Source organism: Elephantulus edwardii, unplaced genomic scaffold (assembly GCF_000299155.1).
Source record: "Elephantulus edwardii isolate Elephantulus edwardi_28Jun2011 unplaced genomic scaffold, EleEdw1.0 scaffold00148, whole genome shotgun sequence".
NCBI classification, from domain to species: Eukaryota; Metazoa; Chordata; class Mammalia; order Macroscelidea; family Macroscelididae; genus Elephantulus; species Elephantulus edwardii.
In genome coordinates, this window is record NW_006399898.1 from 5,593,578 (window position 1) to 5,614,797 (window position 21,220).

General features: G+C 49.6%; 1 protein-coding gene across 1 annotated transcript; it reads left to right on the forward strand.

The window, feature by feature from the left end:
• Window positions 1–7,239: 7,239 nt before the first annotated feature.
• On the forward strand, window positions 7,240–21,202 carry MORN3 (MORN repeat containing 3). The gene is made up of 6 exons (XM_006894713.1): window positions 7,240–7,384; window positions 10,117–10,274; window positions 11,830–11,989; window positions 16,279–16,463; window positions 16,707–16,805; window positions 21,134–21,202. Exons 1-6 carry the CDS (start codon window positions 7,240–7,242, stop codon window positions 21,200–21,202), a joined length of 816 nt encoding a protein of 271 aa, XP_006894775.1.
• Window positions 21,203–21,220: the final 18 nt, after the last annotated feature.

Consider the following 21,220-nt stretch of genomic DNA (forward strand, 5'->3'; position numbering starts at 1 on the left):
TCATAATATGCCCAAAATATGTAAGAGAAACTTCACCACCCTTGCCTCCAAGAAGCACCTTGGTTGCACTTTCTCTAAGACATAACTGTTTGTTTGTCAGTTCGTGGAATATTCAGTACTCTTCTTGAACACCACAACCCAAAGGCATTGATTCTTCTTCGGTCAGCCTTAGTCATCGGGTGCACAAAAGGTAGATGAGAAAAGACCATGGCTTGAATCAGATGCACCTTTGTCCTTAAAGTGATATCAGTGCTGCTTAATGCCTTGGAGAGGTCCTTGATAGCAGATTTTCTCAAGGCAGTTATTTCCTTTTTTTTTTAAAATAGCATTCAGTTTATTACAAATATTTAGTATTGGCTTCCCATATTTCCCCCCTTTTGTTTTTATCACAATTATGTTATCATCTAGATGATCATCCTTTTTACACAAATAAAACAAATGAAACATAATTAACTCAAAGAAATACTTTTTAAAAATCTCCATATGATCAGAAGGATTCAGGGTGAATATTCCTTGAAAGTTTAATTGTCCCAAGGCAGTTATTTCTTTTGCTGTCTTGATTGCTGATGCCAAGGGTGTTGACTGTGGATCCAGGCAAGATGAAATCATTGACAACCTCAACCTTTCCCCATCTCTCCTGATGCTGCTTCCACTCCAAGAAGCAACAAGTTCTGCACTGGAGAATTATTCAAACAGCTTTAGCCACTTTACTGGCTAGTTGGTGCTGGCTCTCGGCAACTGCATTTGCGTCGGGGTAGAGCTGTGCCCCGTGGGCTCTCAGTGCCTGCGTTTTCAGAAGTAGCCAGATCTTTTTGTTTTTTGAGATATTTCTGGGTGAACCCAAATCAACAACCTTTCAGTCAGCAGCGAATCAAAAGAAAACTCTGTAATGATCAATCCTCTCCCCAGTCGCTGACAACCAGTTATCTACTTTCTCAAACGCACTGCAGGCGATTCGGGACCTGTAGCTGACGCTCCAGTGGGTTTTCCGAGGCTGTAGATCCACAGGAGGAGACGGTGCCGCTTTCTCCCCTGGAGTAGATGGTGGCTCTGAGCCCCACGGCTTTGGGTTGGCCGTAACCCTATTCTGGAAATTCATATCAAAGCAAGAAGAAAATAATATGTGTGCATACCTATGTTTATCGCTGTGTCGTTCATAACAGAATAGAGATGGAAGCAACCCAAGTGTTCAAACAACAAAAGAATGGATAGAGAAGCTGGGGTGTGTATATATATATAAATGTACGTGTATGTTTATATATGTATGTATATATGTTGTTGTTACTGTTATGTGCTTTTGAGTCACCTGCAACTGATAGCGACCCTATGTACAACAGCCCTAAACCCTGTTCTATCCTGTGCCAATCTCACTGTTTCTGACACACCTACCCCCATTGCCGTCACTGAAATATATAGATATATATGAAATATAGTTTTTCACACAATGGAGTACTACACAGCTCTGAAAAATAAGGAATTCATAAAACATTATGCAAAATGGGTGACCCTAGAGGACATTATGCTGAGTGAAATATCTCAGTCACAAAAGGACAAATACTGTATAATGCCACTGTTGTAAAATGGGACTGACATCAGAGTTGGAAGGAAACTAAGAAAAGAGGGGGGAAATAATGAACACTGCATTGAAACAGATGAGGGAAAGAACTGTTTAAAAGAGTATATGATTTGAGGAGTGTGGTTCGAATCCACCAGATGCTCTGCTGGAGAAGAAGGGGCAATTTCTTCCTGTCCCAGTTAGATCTGATTTGATAGTACACACACACACACACACACACACACACACACACACACAAAGAATATATGATTAACAAAACAACTATGAAATATCATCTCACCTCAGGAAGAATAGCAAAATTCAACAGAGCAGTAAACAAATGCTGGCGAGGTTGTGGAGAAACAGGACCCCTTACTCACTGTTGGTGGGAATGAAAATGGTATAACCACTCTGGAAAGCGATATGGCACTTTTTCAAAAAGTTGGAAATTGTAATACCATTTGACCCAGCAATTCCATTACTGGTAATATACCCTAAAGAAACCAGAACTGCCACCTAAGTAGATATATACACACCCATGTTTATTGCTGCGTTGTTCCCAGTAGCAAAGAGATGGAAACAACCCAAGTGCGCCTCAACAAAGGAATGGATAGAGAAGGTGTGGTACATTCACACAATGGAATACTATGCAGCATTGAAAAAACAAGGAACTCATGAAATAGGAACTCATGAAATATTACACAGAATGGGTGACCCTGGTGGACATTATGCTGAATGAAATATCTCAGTCACAAAAGGACAAATACTGCATAATGCCACTGTTGTAAAACAGGACTGACATTGGGGTTGGGGAAAACTAAGAAAAGAGGGGATAAATCTTGAAAACTGCACTGAAACAGATGAGGGACAGAACTGCTTAAGAGGAATATATGATTAGGTATTATTGGTATGACAACAGTGCAGAATAAGAGCTACACAGTAAAGTAGACTGGGGCAGGGGTAGGGAATTGTACAGTAATGAAATAATTTTTTTTTCAAAAAGAAAAGCAAACTGGGGGGGGGTAGGAAGGAAAATGTGCAACAATGAATGAATGGAAATGCAAGTTCTCTATAAACTGTCATTAAAATCTTGATAAAAAGAGAATATATGATTTTATAAAGAGAATATATGATTAGGTATTACTTGCATGACAATAGTCCAGAATAAGAGGTGCATAAAAAGTGGGCTGGAGGTAGGAGTAGGGAAGAAACTGTGCAACAATGAGTGAATGGAAATCCAAGTTTTCTATAAACTTTCATTAAAATATCAATAAAGAATAAAATAAAGAAAATACTATGTGGGATTTTATGACTGCCTTCTTTGGCTTAGCATAACACTGTCACAGTTCACTGAGACTGTAGCAAGTATCAATACTTCATTGCTTTTTAAGGCCAAATATTAGTTCATTTATTGGTGAAGCACAAAGACTGCATAGCCTTCAGTATAGACTACATCCGAACATGCAGAAAACAAAAACTGTCACAACTGAGGCAATAAATAATATTATGATACAGGGAGAAAAGATTCACGTTGTCACGGATTTTATTTTACTTAGTCCATAATGGACACCCATAGAAGCAGCAGTCAAGAAATCAAACAACATAGTGCAATGGGCAAATCCCCCAAGGACATCTTTAGAATGCTAAAGAGCAAGGATATCAGTTTAAAGACTAAGGTGTGTCTGACCCATTTGCTCCTCTTTCTCCAGCAGAGCATCTGGTGGATTTGAACCGCACACCTTCACAATTACAGTGCAGCTTCTTGCCACTAGGCCACCAGAGCTCCCTCATTTTTCAACTGTTTTAGACATACATTTGAATGTGAGGCAATACAGAGAGACAACTGGAGGACTGATCTTTTCACTCGTGCTGCTGGTGAAGAGTATGAAGATAGACCATCGATGGCCAAAAGTACAAACAAATCAGCCTTGGAAAAAGTGCAGCCAGAATGCTCTTTAGAAGAGCATGGTGAAGCTTCATCTCAGATACTCTGGCATGTTATCTTGCCTGGTGGCAAGAAGCTATGTTGCAAGCCCAAAGGCACACAGTTCAAGCCCACCAGTTGCTCCACAGGATAAAGATGGGCAATCTCCTCCCATGCGATTAACTGCCTCTGAAAACCCATGGAGGGTCAGCTATGGGTCAGATCCCACTCTACAGTACACAACAACATCAGGAGGGGTCAATCCCTGGAGAAGGACATCATGCTTGGAAAAGTAGAGGGTCAGGGGAAGAGAGGAAGACCCTCAATGGACGGCTGACGACAGTGGGTTTACACACAGCAGAGGTTCTCTGGATGCCACAGGACTGGCCAGCATTCTGTTCTGTTGCATGAGGCTACTATGAGCCACGGTCTGTGTGAAGACAGCAGAAAACCCCAACAAAGTTCCATCGATTGTGTCTATCCCATCACCCCGTGAGGGACATCCAGGATGTTTCCACCTTTTAACTAGTAAATGCAGCAGAGATTTCTGATCTATGCAGCCCTGCCTATCATTTCTGGAAAACCTACTCTTGGGAATCTCCTGAAGTTTGGTCTCCCATGGGCTGAATGCAGCAGCCAGAAGTCAACTGACCACATGGCCTGTGAAATGTAGCCACGCAAAACAAGAAAAGGGCCTAGAAGGATTGGGGAGAAGGGTGTCAAGACCCAGAACACTGAACGGTTCAACAAATACTGAGTTCAGTTTAAGAGCAGGCCTGTGCTGGATGATGGCAACATAGCCCAGAAAAGCACAGAGAATTGTTTGGGGCAAAAGATAGAATTGCTACTGGGGGAAGGCCCCATCCCAGAATAATCCTGGCTTTTATTATACACAATATTTGTGTACATGTGTGTAAGTGCTAAAGAGCGTATATATCAAGACTGAGACTGGGAAGCAGCTGTAAGAGGTATTGTTATGTGCCGAGTCAACTCAACAGGTTCACAGTGACCCCGTGTAGGACAGTTCCAAACCCTGCTCTACCTTCAGCCAATTTCATCGTCTCAGACAAACCCACCCCCACTACCCCAGTCAATCCATCTCATCAAGGGTCTTCCTCTCTTGCACTGCCTCTCCACCTCTCCAAGCATCATGTCCCTCTCCAAGGATGGGTCCCCTCCTTGGGATATTCCCAAAGTATGTCAGACGGAGCTTAGAAATCCTTACCTCCAAGGAGCAGCTGGGTTTCACCCTCTCCAGGACAGACCTGTTTGTTTTCTTAGCAGTCCATGGTATATTCCATACGCTTCTCCAGCACAACTCGAAGGCATAGATTCCTATTCTGTCATCCTTAGTCATTGTCCAGCTCTCCCACAGCAAGTAATTGTGAAGACCATGGCCTGGTTCAGGTGCATGTATAATTACGGGTGAGAAATGAAGTTTTGCTATCTCATGAACCTGGAAAACATTATGCTAAAAAATCGGGAAGATAGAAAAGGAAAAATAAGACAAGTTTTCACTGATAGGACATGTCGTTGTTGTTAGGTGCCCAGAAGGTGGTTTCTGCTCTTGGGGACCTTGTGGAAGCAGAATGAAGCCCTGCCCAGTGCTGTCCCATCCTCAGATCTCTGCTGTGTTTGAGTCCATCGCTGTAGCTGTGTTAACCCACCTTGTTGAGGGTCTTCCCCTTTTTTGCTGTCTGCAGGCATGATGTCCTTCTCCAAGGACAGGCCAAAGTCCCTGAGACCAGTCTTTCCATGGTCTCTTCTAAAGCTCATGACAGAGAGGTCCAGGCACGCCACAATGAGTCCTGGTGGCCAGCTAGTTAAAGCATTAGCGTGCCAACCCAGAGGAGGTCAGAGGTCCCAGGGAGCCTCTGGGAGGTCAGACGAGGCATTACTGAAAGTGTGAAGAGCAGCTCCGGTGGCGCTGTGCTGGAAACACTGGGCTTCTCACACCAGGGATCAGGAGGGACGTGGATGTCGGTGTGGTCATGAGGAAGTGGCTGCCCGCTTCTGCAGAGACGCACAGCCTCGGAAAGCCTTCGTGGGAGCTGTATTCTGCGGGAGCAGTAACTGGAGTGGCCTTGTATATATGTAAACATGTCTTTCAAAGCGCCTCTGCTTCTGGAGAAAGAGGAGGCTTCTGGGAAGACGACAACCTTGGGGGAGCTCTGTGGGGTCCTACCCTGTCACAGGGGGTCCCTACGAGTCAGAATTCACTTGATAGCAATCGGTACGTGTCCTCCAAGGACTCAGGGTTGACAGTTTGCCACAAAGTTCGTTGCCCCTTTAAATGCAGCCGCTTGTCTCGGGAACCCCCGTGGAGTTTGAGGGGTGTCCTGGGTTCGCCCACAGGCCTTCAGCCACCCGGCCCCAGAGCGGCCGACCTCCAGGCCCCCAGCCGCCCCTTCCCGCCCTTGGAGGCTGGTTGCACGCCCTCCGGGCGGAAGGGGCGGGCTCGAACGCCTGTTGCCATAGCGACCCTGGCCGGGGATGCAGCGCGCGCTGCCGAAGACGCGGCTGCAGCGCGGTCACCACGCGCGCCCCGGGTCCCGGGCCCTGCACAGGTGAGCTCAGGGGGCGCGGGGGGCTTCCTCCCGCGCTTGTCATTGCTGTTACTGTAATTATTGATTACAATTATTAGAAGCAGGAGTGGCCTCCACTTCCTAAACAACATGCCTCCGGAAACTCTATGAACTTTGGTAAATGTTTGTTCATAGGGTCTCTATGCGTCGTGCTCGACTTGAAGGCAATCAACAACAACTATTGATACTACCGTTTGTTTAACCTGGAGAGGTCAGACTCTCCTCGCTTTTGTATTCAGGCCTCAGCCTCCTCTGGAGTTCAACTCCTGTCTCCAAGGTATTCAGTTGCACCTGAGAACGGCATTCCTGTCAGAGTGTCCTTAACAGTGCCGAAGCTGCGTAACCTAGCTGTCCACTAAGTGAGAGGTTAGAGGTTCGAATCCACCAGCTCTCGGGGAGAGACCCAGGAGATCAGAGGTAGAAAGGTGATCAACCATCCAGGGGTGCCTGGGTTTCCCTGTGTTTAGCAGAGAAAGTTCAAGATTGCAGGACACACACACACACACACACACACACACACACCCGCCCTTCCCCATCCCAGCCCCAGGCACATCAGGATAGCTGGCCACCCTATCACTAGAATGTTTGGTTGACTGGGCTCTTCCCAAAAGCTCAGAACCCCTGCAACACCAGTTCCTGTGCTCTTACCACCTTCCCATCTGCCAGGCAGGTGACACAGGAGCTAGGTGCTGGGTGCTGGCCCAGGCATCTCCATGAGCTGTACCGTGGCCAGCTTTCTGGTGGCCCGGCATGGCTTGGAGCCTGGGTGTGGCACCGAATGGTCCCATGGCCCAGCCCCGCTTCCTGGGCTACTCATTGCTCCAGCAGGTTATGCTGGTCAGTCAGTCAGTGACCACCACCCCTGGGTAGTTATTCCTGATGCCATCATAAACCCCTGCCTTCCAATGATTGTGCCCTCAGCCCCCTTGGAGGGGAGGCCTGGGAGGAAGCAAAGGAGGGGACAGCCAAGCGTCAGTCCAGCACAGCGGGTCCCCACCAAGGGCTGCTCATCTGCCCCCGGACTTGGAACACACACATGACCCGTGTCTCTTAAGCTCACACGGATACCTGTTAGGACAGCTTTGGGATCCTGGACACAGTACAGAATGCACAGGGTCTCTGATCTCCCCACTCCCTGGCCGGCACCCCTGCAGGATCCCACCGCAACAGCCAGCATGAGCGTCGGCAGGTGTCCCCCGAGGTCACAGCCCCTGTGGAAGGAGTGGGACCAGAAGGCCCAGAAGAACGGGCTGAGGCATCAGGTATACGCCATCAACGGTGACTGCTACACGGGCGAGTGGACAAATAACATGAAGCACGGTGAGCTGGGGACCCTGAGGGCTTGGGGAGTGTGGAGTCTGAACCTACGTGGACACTGGGGCCGGGAAAGCAGCCTGCAACAACCCCCGGGGTGTACATGTGGCACTGACCCTGTCCAGTCAGGGGCGCCCAAACAGCCTGACTCAAGACTAAAGAGAGGCCTCCTGGGACCAGCAGAGGTCAGGGGTCTCCACAAGTCTGGCCTGCCCAGCTCAGGCCTGACCCACTGAGGCCCTGAGTCTGTTAGCCTCGGAAGGAGGCAGTCCCCCAGAAACCCTCTTGTACTTGGAATTCTGGGCTCATACTTCTGTTTTGAAGATAGCTGACCAGCAGGGGGCAAGGGAGGGCCCAGAAAGAGCCCTGCTCCTACTTGATAAGAGTTGAACTCAAGAGTCTGGCCACAGGGCGTGAAGGGGGGTCCTGGCCTCCAAACCACAAAGCTAAAACCCAACCTAAAACTCCAGTTGTGGTGTCGGTTCCCACGCATGAGGACCTTTCGTCAGGTTTCCAACCGTTAGCTGAAGAGTCTACCCATTTTCCTGCCAGGAGCGGCCGGAGAGTTCCAACTGCTCATCTTCCTGTTATCACATCAGCACTTCACACACCAGGGCTCCCTGGTATCAAAACAACTCTTTTAAAAACAACACAAAACAGGAAACCCCCCGAGGAGGAGCTTTCATTCCAAAGCTCCTCACTGTAATCTCTCAATTCCAGATTCTGTGCTTTCAAGCCACTCCGATGGTGTATCAAGCTGGGTGAAACCAGGGCTGGGATCCCGGAACATCAACTCCCATCTTAACTAGGTCGCTTAGGTGATCCTCAGCTATAAAATGGGAATAACGTCTGTGTGTAAGGATACGAGATGTGACATTGACGGAGCCCAGAGGCTGGTCCGGAAGGGGTACTTGTGGGATGAGCCATTGGAGCAGCGTTTAGCGGCTGTCTGAAGCCAGCTGCTCCTAGTATGTGACACAGCAGCTGCTCTCAGCACTCACCTGCAGGTGTGTGGGGCTGTTCTCAGCTCTCAGTGTGTTCTCCGGGGCCTTGGGGCTGCAGGTGGGTGAGCGAGCCCTGGACCGGGAGTACCCATTCTGGCTTGCGTAGCTCTCCCCCTCCCTGCCTGTGAAGGAAGGCTGAACGAGAGCTCTGAGCCGCCTCAGATCCATTTCTCTTGGGTGTCTATATAGAGGCTGTATTACAGAGCCGTACATAGCCTGAGTGCTTGGCTGGTAACCAAAAGGTTGGATATTCAAATCCACCAGGTGTATCCCAGGGGAGCAAAGACCTGGTAATCTATCTAGTCTAGGAAACTCTATGAGGCAGTTTTACAACATCACGTGAGATTATTATGAATGGGAAGCAACTCGATGGCCCTCCACAGCAGAATAACTTCCTGTTTTCAAAGATCCCGGTCCAGGGCTCTGATTGGCCCAGCCTGGGCTCCTCTGGGCCCGGATTGAGGGTGGAGAAGCTGCTGGAGACACCAGTGAGGCTGGCTCAGCCCCACCATGAGAGAGGAGAACACAAGCCCTTGGGGTCTTCGTGAGGGGAGCCCGAAGAAATGTCCAGTCAAGGAGATCTTCCACACGCCCGCTCCTGGAGGCACTGAGGACTGAATTACCTGGCTGCTGACCACCGTCTGGGAGAAGGTGAACGTTCCAGGCGCCCTGATGAGGAAATTACAGGACTTTTCCCCTCGGGCACCCCTGGGGTCACGCTGTGGATCTTGTTCGAAGTTTTCTTAGCAATGGGAAAGGGGACAAGAAGCTCCCCCCCGACTCATGGCGTATCCCAGGGCAGCGGGAATGTACCGAGGAGGCTTGATGTATGAGTGGCCTTCCTACTTGCTGAAAGGCTGGTTTTCCCGTTCCCGCACATGTGTGTCACTGTTTTAAGACCACAAACTTTGGAGTTCAAGGCCTTGGCTTCAAGTCAAGCCACCTCATCCGGGGTCTTCCTCTCCTGGGCTGTCCCTTCATCCTTCCAAGCATGATGTCCAAGGACTGGTCCCTTCTGGCCACCTGCACAAAGTATGTGAGATGGAGGAGCTTCGAAATGCTTTCTTCCAAAGGAGCAGCTTGGTTTGACCCTCTCCAGGACAGACCCAGCACCGTAGCTCAAAGGCATTCATTCTGTTGTCTTTGGTCAGTGTCCAGCTCTTAGATGCATAGCAAGTGATTAAGATCATGGCCTGGATCAGGCCCAGTTGCTCTGTAGAAGAGAAATGGACAGTGTCCTTCTGTGTGATTTAAAGTCTCTGAAAACCCACTGGAAGGTCAGCGATGGGTCACAACACCACCAGAAAGATTACAGCCTCAGCAATTCCAAGGGGCAGTCCCCCTCTGGCTGCAGGGTCTCCGTGAGTGGACGCTGAGCCTATGGAGGGTCATTTGCTTAGGGGACGAAGGGTCCAGAGAAGGACTCAGGTGCTTTAGTGGGTTAAATGTTGGGCTGTCCTTGGGAGCAGAGAAGCTTCTGGAAAGATTCCACTGTGGAAACCCTGTGAGGAAGTTATGCTCTGTCCTGCCTGGGTCCTGACAATCAGCCTTGACTCCGAGGAGTGGATTTGGTTTTCTTGAGGCGCAGGGAGTCTATAAACATACACTTTGCCCTCACCCCCTTCCCCAGGCCCGAGAGTCATCTAATGTTAAAAGTAGGAGACCCGCTGTGGAATTCCCTACCCCCACCTCGTGACGGCCACGTTGGCAATGGCGGCCTCTGTGTGTCCCCAGGAAAAGGAATGCAGATCTGGAAGAAGAATGGAGCCATCTATGAGGGGGACTGGAAGTTAGGGAAGCGAGAAGGCTATGGTACCCTCAGTCTTCCTAACCCAGAGACGGGAAAATACAGGAGAGTTTACTCAGGCTGGTGGGCAGATAATAAGAAATCGGTGAGTGGCTCCCATCGTGTGTGTGTGTCTGTGTGTGTGTGTGTCTGCAGGCTGGTGGGCAGATAATAAGAAGTCGGTGAGTGGCTCCCATCGTGTGTGTGTGTGTGTGTGTGTGTCTGTGTGTCTGTGTGTGTCTGAGGGTGGAGGACAGGGTTGTGGGTGGGAGAAGGAAGGGGTGGGAGGGTTGTTGAGGCCTCTCAGAACAAAACCCCAGGAAACAGGAAGTGAGAGGGCTGGGAGGTGCTCTTGAAGCCACCCCAAGCTTGTGGGGCAAAGCCTCCCCCCACCCTCTTCCCCACTCACTTCCTGGCTTTCATTTCCAGAATATGAGAATTCCCCTTCTGTTCAACCTGGATTAAAAAAGGGGGGGGGCGTGACAAGCAAAGTGGGAATTAGGAGACAGAGACCCCCCAGCTTGACTGGAAGATGAGAGAGGGAGCACGGCCAGAGAGGAGTCCTCACCCTACACACCCAAATTAGGGACAGATTTCATCAAGACATCTTCACAAATTCTAAGAACTCCTGCCATGTGCCAGGGAGAAAGAGAAAACTTACTTATACATTATTTAAACAGATAATGATCAGTATTTGTTGAGCAACTACTCTGGTGAGCTGAGACCAGGATATATGGTGCTTCTAATTTTCACATCATCAACCTCCTCCTTATGTTACTGATGCAGAAACCAGCTCAGAGAGGGGAAGTGTTTTGCCCCTGCAGTCACACGCTGGTAAGCGGCATTACCTAGCATTTCAGAAGCACTTGGCTGCTAACTCCAAGGTCAGCAGTTCGAGACTACCAGTCGATCCTCTGGAGAAATATGCAGCTGTCTGCTTGGGTACAGAATAAGGCCTTGGAAACCAAGCAGGATAGCTCTTCTCTGACTCATGGTGTTAGTGGTGTTATGTGCCATCAAGTAGGCTGTGAATCAGTGACCCTACAAACAACAGATTGTAACCTCATTCCGTCCTGTGCCGTCACCCATGCTGCACTAGCCTTCCAATCTCCACTGTGCTTCAGGCCGTTGTTCTGGGCCCTTTGTCAGGCCATCCTGTTGTAATAACCCATCACTCCTTGCCTTTGTGGGCTCCCACTCACAGCCACCCTCCATCGGGTCTCTGAGGCTGCAAATCTTAACCTAAGAAAACTGCCCGTCCTTCTCCCGCGGGGTAGCTCGTGGTTTTGGATAGCAGGACAACACTCTCTGGGCCCTGCCGCCAAGAGTTCCAGAAAAGAGTCAAAACCCTTAACAGAGTTAGAATTACAGCTGGGAGTGATCCGATGAGCGTTCTAAGCGCTTCTTGTCAGCTGTGTCCATGAGTAGGGGATGCGAGAGGGGAGGCAGGCGACCAGCGAGGGACAACAGGTGGACTGCAGAGCAGAGGGGAGGAAGAGACGGGACAGTGAGGTTCCAGGGCCCAGCTGCTTGTCTGTGGGGCCAGGATGGAAGCCAAGAGGAATCCCAGATGTCTGCTCTGGGGCCTGGGAGGATGATGGGGTCAGTAGGGGTGCGAGTGTGGACACGTGTCGTTAACAGGGACACCTGCGTCCTTGCAGGGCTATGGGACCCAGTTTTATGGAACTACAGAATATTACGAGGGGGAGTGGTGTCAAAACCAGCGCTGCGGCTGGGGCCGCATGTACTACAAGAACGGGGACATCTACGAGGGACAGTGGCTGGAGGACAGACGCCACGGGGAGGGCATGCTGCGTCTGAGTGAGTGACCTGTCCATCCCGCCCCCGCCCCACCCCTACCTTCCTCCTGGCCATGCCCGCCGCCTCCTGGTCACTGCCTCCTGGCCACACCCTTCAGAGTGTCCACCTAGCCTCCCTGTGCCCCACCATCCAGGCCCGAAAGAGACCAAATCCCTTTTCTCAAGCATTTTATGTGCTATGGGTCGGAACTCAGCGCTGAGCCTCCTTCGGGTTTTCCTAAGTCTCCCGTGGAGCAGATGCTGGATTCGAACTTCAGGCTTTCGGGTTTACAGCACAATTTCTTAGCAGTTGGCCACCAGCTGCTCCACAGAAAAAGATAAGCAATCTTCTCCCCGCCCCCCTACGATTTACAGCCTCTGGAAACCCCCTGGAGGGTCAGCTAATGGGTCAGTTCCGACGTAATAGTACACAACCACCACCACTGATAAATACATAAAACAGACCCCGTTCATTGTTGTCTTAGACTTCTTAAGCCTACATCATCTTGCTAAAGGATGTGTCTTTAAAATCCCGTCATTTTATTATACACATTTATTACTTTTGGAATGAATATTCTGGACTGAACAATTTGGACGTGCTGTGATGCTGAACACTGTGCCACAGTCGTGTCAAGTACCGTAATGGTCACCCATCATGGACAGTGTTTGGAGGAGCTTCCAGATTTACTCAGGTTGGGAAGCAGGAGTGGCATCCGCTTCCTAAACTAGATGCCTCTGGAAACTCTGTAAACGCTATAAACGTATAGAAATGATGTTAGTTATAGAACAGAGCTCAGGTCTTTTGTGCAAAGATCAGTATAAGTCATTTTCGACTTGACGACACTTAACCACTGCTGGGACTAGTGCTGTTCTACCTGGAGGAACACTCTTCCACTCTGCACATTCCTCTTTGTCGATGTGCTGTATGACGTAACCTGGGTTTGCTGTGATGCTGAGCCTTGTGCCACTGGGGTATCAAATAGCAGAATGGTTTCCTATTGTGGGCAGTGTTTGGTGGAGCTCCCAGTTGTAAAACAGGTTTGGAAGCAGGAGTGGCATCCACTTCCTAAACCACATGCCTCTGGAAACACTATGAACTTGGAGAAACGAGGATAGTTATGGAAAAGGCATCAGGTCTTTTGTTCTTAGAGTCACGCTTGACTCGACACAATCCAACATCATCATCATCATCCTCATAGCTTCCATTTATATAATAACACTGAGCACTTTCGTTATATCGACCAGTCCTCCACCAAGAATCCTTCAAGTGCCCTAGGGCCTAGTATGTGGGGCAATTCTATTCCACCTGCAGCTCTTCAGAAGGCTAGGCCTCAGCCTCCTGTAAAGACAGAATGGAAACTGGATGGGCAGTATCTACTTATTTCCACTTTACAAATGAACTGAGCCTCAGAGCTGTTAGGACAACTGCCCAAGGCCGCACAGCCTGGGGGAATTGACGGTAGTAAGGAAAATAGGAAACAGGAAGAGGTGGTGAGAGAGTCAAAATCCTGCCTTGACTACTTACTCACTGCAAGACCTTGGGACATTTGCTTAAACCCTCTGTGCCTGTACATAAGAATAAAACTAGGGGAGCTCTGGTGGCCTAGTGGCAAGGAGCTGCAACTACAATCCCAGAGGCGCACAGTTCGAATTTACCAGATGCTCTGCCGGGGAAGGAGGGACAATCTCCTCCTGTACCAGTCAGATCTGATTTGACGGTACACTCACACAAAAATAATTAAAAAATTAAAAAAAAAGAATAAAACTAAAACTTTTTAAAAGTTTCATTTATGTATGTAAAATGCTTAGTATGAAGACTCAATAAATGCGCTGTGATATTGTTGTTGTTGTTGTTGTTATGTGCCGTCAAGTCGTTTGCGACTCATAGCAACCCTATGTACAAAAGCCCTAAACCCTGCTCTATCCTGTGCCAATATTAGCTTGTACTTAAAGAGCAGGAGTTAGCAAACCAAAGCTCTTGGGATGAGCTTGTTTTGTAAATAAAGGTACTGGTTGGTTGTTTTTTCAAAAGAATAGCTTCTCAAAGCTGAATATCGTAAAATGGATCCTAAAAAAAAATGGCTTCAAAACAACTATGAGATACCATCTCACCCCAGTAAGAATAGCAAAATTCTGAGGTTGTGGAGAAACTGGAACCTTTATTCACTGTTGGTGGGAGCATAAAATGGTGCAACCACTATGAAAGGCTGTATGGCACTTTCTCAAAAAGTTGGAAATAGAAATACCATTTGACCCAGCAATTCATTCCAGTACTGGGAATATACCCTAAAGAAACCATAACTGCCACCCAAGCAGATATACGCACACCCATGTTTATTGCGGCTTTGTTCGCAATAGCAAAGAGTTGGAAACAACCCAAGTGCCCATCAACAAATGAATGGATAGAGGAACTGTGGTATATTCACCCAATGGAATACTATGGTGCATTGAAAAATAAGGAACTCATGAAATATTATACAGAATGGGTGACTCTGGAGGACATTATGCTGGGTGAAATATCTCAGTCACAAAAGGACAAATACTGCATAGTGCCACTGTTGTAAAATGGGACTGACATTAGGGTTGGGAGGAATCTAAGAAGGGAGGGGATGGATAGTGTATACTGCACTGAGGCAGATCTGTTTGAAGGGAATATATGACTGGGTATTATTTTCATGACAAAAGTCCAGAATAAGAGCTGCATAGTAAAGTGGACTGGTGAGGAGGATTATATAACAATGAAAGAATTTTTATTTTTTCTCTTCAAAGAGTAAAACAATCTGGCGGGAGGGGTGAGCAGGGAGGAAAATGTGCAATAATATATGAATGGAAATCCAAAGTCTCTGCAAACTTTCATTAAAATAAAAAAACTCCATAGCTTAGGAAATGAAACTCAAATAACATAAAATCAACCATCTTAAAGAGAATAATTTTGTTTACATATTCACAGTGATGTGCACTCACCACCTCTACTTAGTTCCAAGACATTTCTGTCACTCCAGTCAAACCCCCTTCTCACGTGTAAATAAAGTTTTATTGGCACACATGCTCACATTTCTCTTGTCTCTAGAGCTTTCTCACACTTCAATACTAGCTCTGAGTGGTTGCGACAGACTGTGTGGCTTGCAAAGCTGGCTCTATCCGGGGAGAGTTTGCTGACCTCTGATTGAAAGCTTATCCAGAACTAAGTGTATCGATTGATTCTTTACACATGTACAAGGTGTGTTCTACTCTGATTCTTTTTTAGAAATGAGACAAAATGTTTAGGTGACCTGCCTTCTGTCACGCAGTAAGTTTGTGAGCTGAGAAAGGTTAGTTGTTATTCACACCGTCGCCACCCGCTGAGAACTGGAATGCTAGTGATTGACAGCATGATTTGGGATAAGTGGGTTTTGGCTTCAAGATCTTGCTTTTCCTTGCTTTGTGACTTGGAACAATTAACTCCCAAACCCTGTCTGTAAAATAGAATTCATAGTCCATCAGGGAATTTGTTAGTTAGGGGTAAGTGAAGTCAGAGATCTAACATAGAGCCAGGCACAGAGTAAGGACTGAAGAACATATTACTGCTGCTTTCTATAATATATATAGGAGCTCTGGTAGCCTAGTGTTAAGAATCAGGGCTGCCACCCCAAAGGTTCACAGTTTGAATCTACCAGCTGCTCTGCAGGAGAAGGATCTCTGAAAATCCACTGTAGGCTCAGTTCTGACTTGATGGTATACAACAGCGACAATGTATATATGTGTATACAACAATAGCAATATATATATGTATATTTTATTTTATTTTTTTTTGTATATTTTATTTTTAAATTGTAACTTGAGTGAACTTTAACAGAGTAGATTGGATTTTCATGGATACTTTATTTTGTAACATTCATTACAGTACCCACAATGTACTGCACCGATTGTCATTCATGCTGTCCACCCCTTCTTGCCTTCAGGGCTCCATCCGCGGGCACATGCTGCCCTCGGACTTTCAGTGGTCAGTCCCTCTAAGGAGTGAGTGCTTCCCTGGTCATATTGGTCACTTTATAGGCCTTTGTTCTTTTTTTTTTTTTTTAATAGCTAGGAAATAGGAATTGTTTGCCTAGACTCAGGAGAGTGGTTGAGATGAGAACTGAACTAGGTGTGAGTCTGAAGTTGCCGGAAATGCAGGGCTGTCATCTTGCTAGACCAGCCCTTCACGTCCAGCTCCGCCCAGCCTTTGCTCCCCAGCCCGATGGTCTTTCTGGCCTCCTGGTGGGTGATGGGGGGGGCAGGTCCTAGCCTGGTCAATTGTACCTGGCACCCACACCCACACCTTTTCCCTAGAGAACGGGAACCGCTATGAGGGCCAGTGGCAGAAAGACATGAAGAACGGACCAGGATGCTTCTTCCACCTGGACCACGGCCAGCTGTTCAAAGGCTTCTGGGTGGACGACATGCCCAAGTGTGGCACAATGACCGACTTTGGCCGTGAACAGGCCCCTGCACCCACCAAGTTCCCCATTCCTCAGGTGGGGAGCCCTCCTGTCTGACAATGACCTGATGGCCACACCCAGAGACGGGGCACCCCCAATCTACCACACCCCACCGGGGGCCAGACAAGTGAGCTGTTTGTGTCATCTTGGCATGCCCAGAGATGCTGGCAGCCCAGAGCTCACGACCTTCAGGTGTACTCACAGCTTGGCCCTGACAACACGCTGGGGGAGGCACTGGCTTCCTTGGCTCCCAAACCCACTCTCGCTGTTTCCCTGCAGATCAAGATCCAAGACCCTGATGGCGTGCTGGAGGAGGCCTTGAGCTCATTCAAGAAGACAGAGGTGGAAGAGGAGGAGGAAGAGGAAAGCCAATACCAGGTGAGGGACAGGCTCCTGCCAGTGTTGGCGGGACTCAGGTATCACCTGGCCTAGAACGAAACCCACTTTCGGGGGGTTCCTCTGTTCCAGGAGCTCCAGCCAGGACCGGAGAGGGGGTCCTTGCCTTAGAGAGTCCGGCAGGCCCCTTTGAACTCCTCAGTTTCACAGCCCACGTCTTATCAGAGCCATCTGGACGCACCCTCCAAGGACACCTTGCTGCTCAGGGACTGGCTCCTGTGGACAGTGGGGGCAGGACGTCCCTCCAGGTCACTGTGGGGACCCTCCTCTCACTGCCTCCCTCCCTCCACCCTTCCCGAGTGCATGAGAATAAAATAGCAGCTTGTGGTGTGAATGGGGCCAGGGCAGGGTGTGGGGACACCCCTACAGGGAGTTGAGGACATCCCCTTGGAGGCCAGGGGTTTACCTGGATAGAGGGGGCAGCACCTCCAGTTCTGTCTACTGAGCATCTCAGAGAGCTAAGCTTGGTCCTAAGCCCTTCAAATCTGCCCCACGTCCCCATTTTAATTCTGGGGCACCAGACCTGGGAAGTACGTAGGTGGTTTCGGGTGGCTCCACACCCAGCCTCTGACTTAATCTGTCTGGGGTGAGGTTGAGGTTTTGCAAATCATTCTCCAGGTGATGATGCTCATGTGAGTGAAGCCAGGGTTGAGCATCGCGATTTAATAGCCGTGGGACCGTGGGCACATGATGTCACTTGTCCCATCTGTAAAATGGACCTCCTGAGAGCTCACAGCGGGGTTTGGAGGACTTGGTGGGGACTGATGTGTTCAGGCTGAGTGCCATGAGGTTACCCGTGGGTCCTGTACTAGGGAAGGGGGGTTTTAGGTGTCATCCTGGCACCAGCCTGCTTGGGTCATCAAGAGCAGGACGTCGGAATTGGTGCCAGCTAGGACTCCGGACGGTGGGGCCTGCGCTGTGTGTCCCTGGCATGGCAGCCTCCCTGTTCTCGAGGTTTCGTCCTGTGACTCAAAAGCCCAAGTCCACTGTCATGGAGTTGTTCCAACTGACCACCCTCCAGCAGCTCTCTGAAGCTATGACCTTGACCTTCATCCTCCTGGGCCCTGCTGGGTTTGAACCTTGCCTGCTGGTTAGAGGCTAGCCGTGTAAGACCTATGCCATGTGGGGTCACCACTGCCGGTTATCGTGACCCAGACTTGACTCAGCCTCCAGGGGCAGGGCTCGGAAATCTGTGTTTTACAAGCCAATCTCCTCATTCTTGACTTCAGGCCAGTTGAGACTCTGGTGCCAGACTCCCCCATCCCGGCCTCTGCCCACGTACACACCTTAGGGACACGTGAGATGTCCAGGCCTCCGCTCTGGGGAGCAGTGGGGGCCCTGCCTGGTCCCACCTAGCCCTTCTATCCCAGAGAGCTCTCAGGCTTAGGGGAGAGGTGGGTCCAGGAGCAGATGATCAGGCTGGTGGGAAGAGTGGGGCCCCTCCCTACCCAGCCCACAAAGTGATTCCAAGTCTGTGCAGGAGGACGGGAGCTTAAGACACCCTTTCTGGGAGCTCTGGTGGCCTAGTGGTAAGGAGCTGCAACTACAATCCCAGAGGTGCACGGTTCAAATCCACCAGAGGCTTTGCCGGGGAAGGAGGGACAATCTTCTCCTGTACCAGTCAGATCTGATCTGACGGTACACTCACACAAAAATAATAAAATAAAATAAAAAAAATTAAAAAGACACCCTTTCTAAGGAATCTGAGACACTTGGGGTTCTGTGGAAGCACTTTGGAGCACAGTGGGAGGGATACAAAGAAGCTTCGTGCCCCGATGCTTCATGCAACGGTTCGGCAGTTCAAACCCACAAGCCGCTCCTTGGGAAAAGAGCTGAGGCACTCGTCTCATAAGGACCCTAACAGGGAGTTCACTAGTCCTGTAGGGTGGCCGTGGGTCAAAGTCAAATTGCTGGCAGTGTTCTGGTAGTTTGCTGGATTTTGTTTGACTGGGGAACTTTCTGCCGTGTCTGGAGACATTTTTACATGTCAGGACTAAGGAATGCTACTCGCATCTGGTGGGTGGAGGGAGGGATGCTGTCAAACGCAGAACAGAACCCATCGCAGAGGTCATCCAGCCCAGCGGGTGGTGAGACAGCAAGACCCGTGTGCGCAGGGCAGACTCGGTCACCGCTCGCTCGGACTGGACGGGACGGCCTGACCTAGGGCCTGGATCTCAGGAGGCTGAGCCTGGCGCCTCGGAGATGGAGAAGCGACCGCCAGGCGTTGTGCCGAGTTCCGTAGGCCTCCTGTGCTGAGACTCACCAACCTGCTGGTATCCTGCTGTGAGCTGCCCACTGAGCAATGCCTCTCCTTCGTTTTTGGCTGTCTGCTCTAACAGCAAGATCAGGGTTGTGTGCACAGGTGACCATGCCTGTCTGTGGAGAGGGGAAGGCTCTGCGCTGTTGTATCTGGACCTGTGTGAATGTTCATGTCCCAAACAGTAATAAAGCTGTGAATAGAGATTGTGTTCTGAGCCTCCATTGTTTCCCAGGTTGCCTGGGTGTGAGTGCTTGTTGAAAACACAGGGACACACCCAGACTTGATTCAGCCTCCAGGGGCAGGGCTCAGAAATCTGCCTTTTTACAAGCCAATCTCCTCATTCTTGACTTCAGGCCAGTTGAGACTCTGGTGCCAGACTCCCCCATCCCAGCCTCTGCCCACGTACACACCTTAGGGACACGTGAGATGTCTAGGCCTCCGCTCTGGGGAGCAGTGGGGGCCCTGCCTAGTCCCACCTAGCCCTTCTATCCCAGAGAGCTCTCAGGCTTAGGGGAGAGGTGGGTCCAGGAGCAGATGATCAGGCTGGTGGGAAGAGTGGGGCCCCTCCCTACCCAGCCCACAAAGTGATTCCAAGTCTGTGCAGGAGGACGGGAGCTTAAGACACCCTTTCTAAGGAATTTGAGACACTTGGAGTTCTGTGGAAACACTTTGGGGCACAATGGGAGGGATATAAATACAGAGCTTCATGCCCCAATTGTCATCTCAGCCACAATACTTGGCTTTTACAAAACCATGGTCTCAAACTCCAAGGCCTCTGGGAGCCAAACAAGTAAATGTATTTGCTGGGTGGTGTGGGACAAGAGGGAGCGGTGAGGACTGCGGCAAACATGTGAGAGGCAGCGGCAGATAGTCCATTCCTGTTGGTTCATTTCTGCCCTGAAAGAAGTCAGATGTAGGCTGCTGGAACCTAACACCTTCCCAGTGAAGCCAAAATCGGCACAGGGAAGGTGGCTCTGGTGCAGTCATCACCCACTGCACATGGGCAGCCACCACCGTGCACAAAATGGTGCCAGGAGCTGGAACGGACTTGATGGCAATGTTTAGTTTTGGAGTTTGAGATGTAAGCTGCTTACATGTTCCTGCCAAAATGCATAACCTGAATCTAAAACTGGCAAACCAAAATGGATAGGACCGTCCCCAGAATCAATGGCCAAGGCTCTTGACTAAGGTCAATGGTGTGAGAGATGAAGTGAGGAACTTTCTGGATTAAAGGATGACTCGTGATGTCTGACCAGGGGACTGGGAATGACGGGTGGGAAGGAGCCCATGAGGATGAATGGGACTTTTGAGCAGGGATAATTACATCACCGTTTCTGTGTCAAAGTTACAGACTTTGGGACCTGAACTCAGGTCCTGCTCGAGACCATCCCTGATTTTAGAAGGAAGTGGGCCTGAAAAGGAGCCCTGGTGGCACAGTGGTTAAGTGTTGGGCTGTCAGTGGAAGTCAGGGGTTCAAATCCACCAGTGGCTGCACCAGTGGCTGCAGCAGTAGCAATCTGCTTCCGTAGAAACTGACAGCTGTAGAGACGCCTGGGACAGGTCTCTATCACACAGGGTCGCTGAGCCATGGCCCAAAGGATTGGCTATCCTCAGCAGCAGAGCCACATAGCTCGAGGGATACAGCTCTTACCATTCTTGTGTTTTTCAGATGGTCTCAAGTTTCTCAAAATACTCAAGAAACTCGACAGAGGGGCTCATGAAGTCAGGGCAGCAGCCTGGCCGAGAAAGATCCAGACACCAGACGAGCCGTCCCTTACAAGTTCACGTTCATGTTCTCACACACACCAGCACACACGTGACACTGAACGGGCAGGAGGCTGACATGAAGGGCCAGAAGCACCCAGGTAGCCCTGGCACAGGACAGGCAGAGGGACAAAGGGCACATCTGTCCCAAGGCGGCCCCGGCGGCCGTCCAGTGGGTCAGCCTGGGTCTGGAAGAACAGGAAGGGCTTTTCTCTCAGAGGCACATTTCAAAGTACAGTCGTTTCTCTTAAAAACCCCTCCCCTCTGCTGCCTGCCCACCTGGCAGAGGCCTGGCCCCACGGACAGACTGTCCTGGAGGCTGGGGCAGGACGAGGCCGTGGGGAAGGGACGTTAAGGCCAAAGCTGGGACGCG

Excerpts from the sequence above, each read along its gene's own strand:
- MORN3 (XM_006894713.1), top strand. The coding sequence starts at position 7,240 with ATGAGCGTCGGCAGGTGTCCCCCGAGGTCACAGCCCCTGTGGAAGGAG. Across the intron at positions 7,385-10,116 it reads GACAAATAACATGAAGCACG|GAAAAGGAATGCAGATCTGG; the intron begins GTGAGCTGGGGA and ends GTGTGTCCCCAG. Across the intron at positions 16,806-21,133 it reads AAGAGGAAAGCCAATACCAG|AGGCCTGGCCCCACGGACAG; the intron begins GTGAGGGACAGG and ends CCCACCTGGCAG.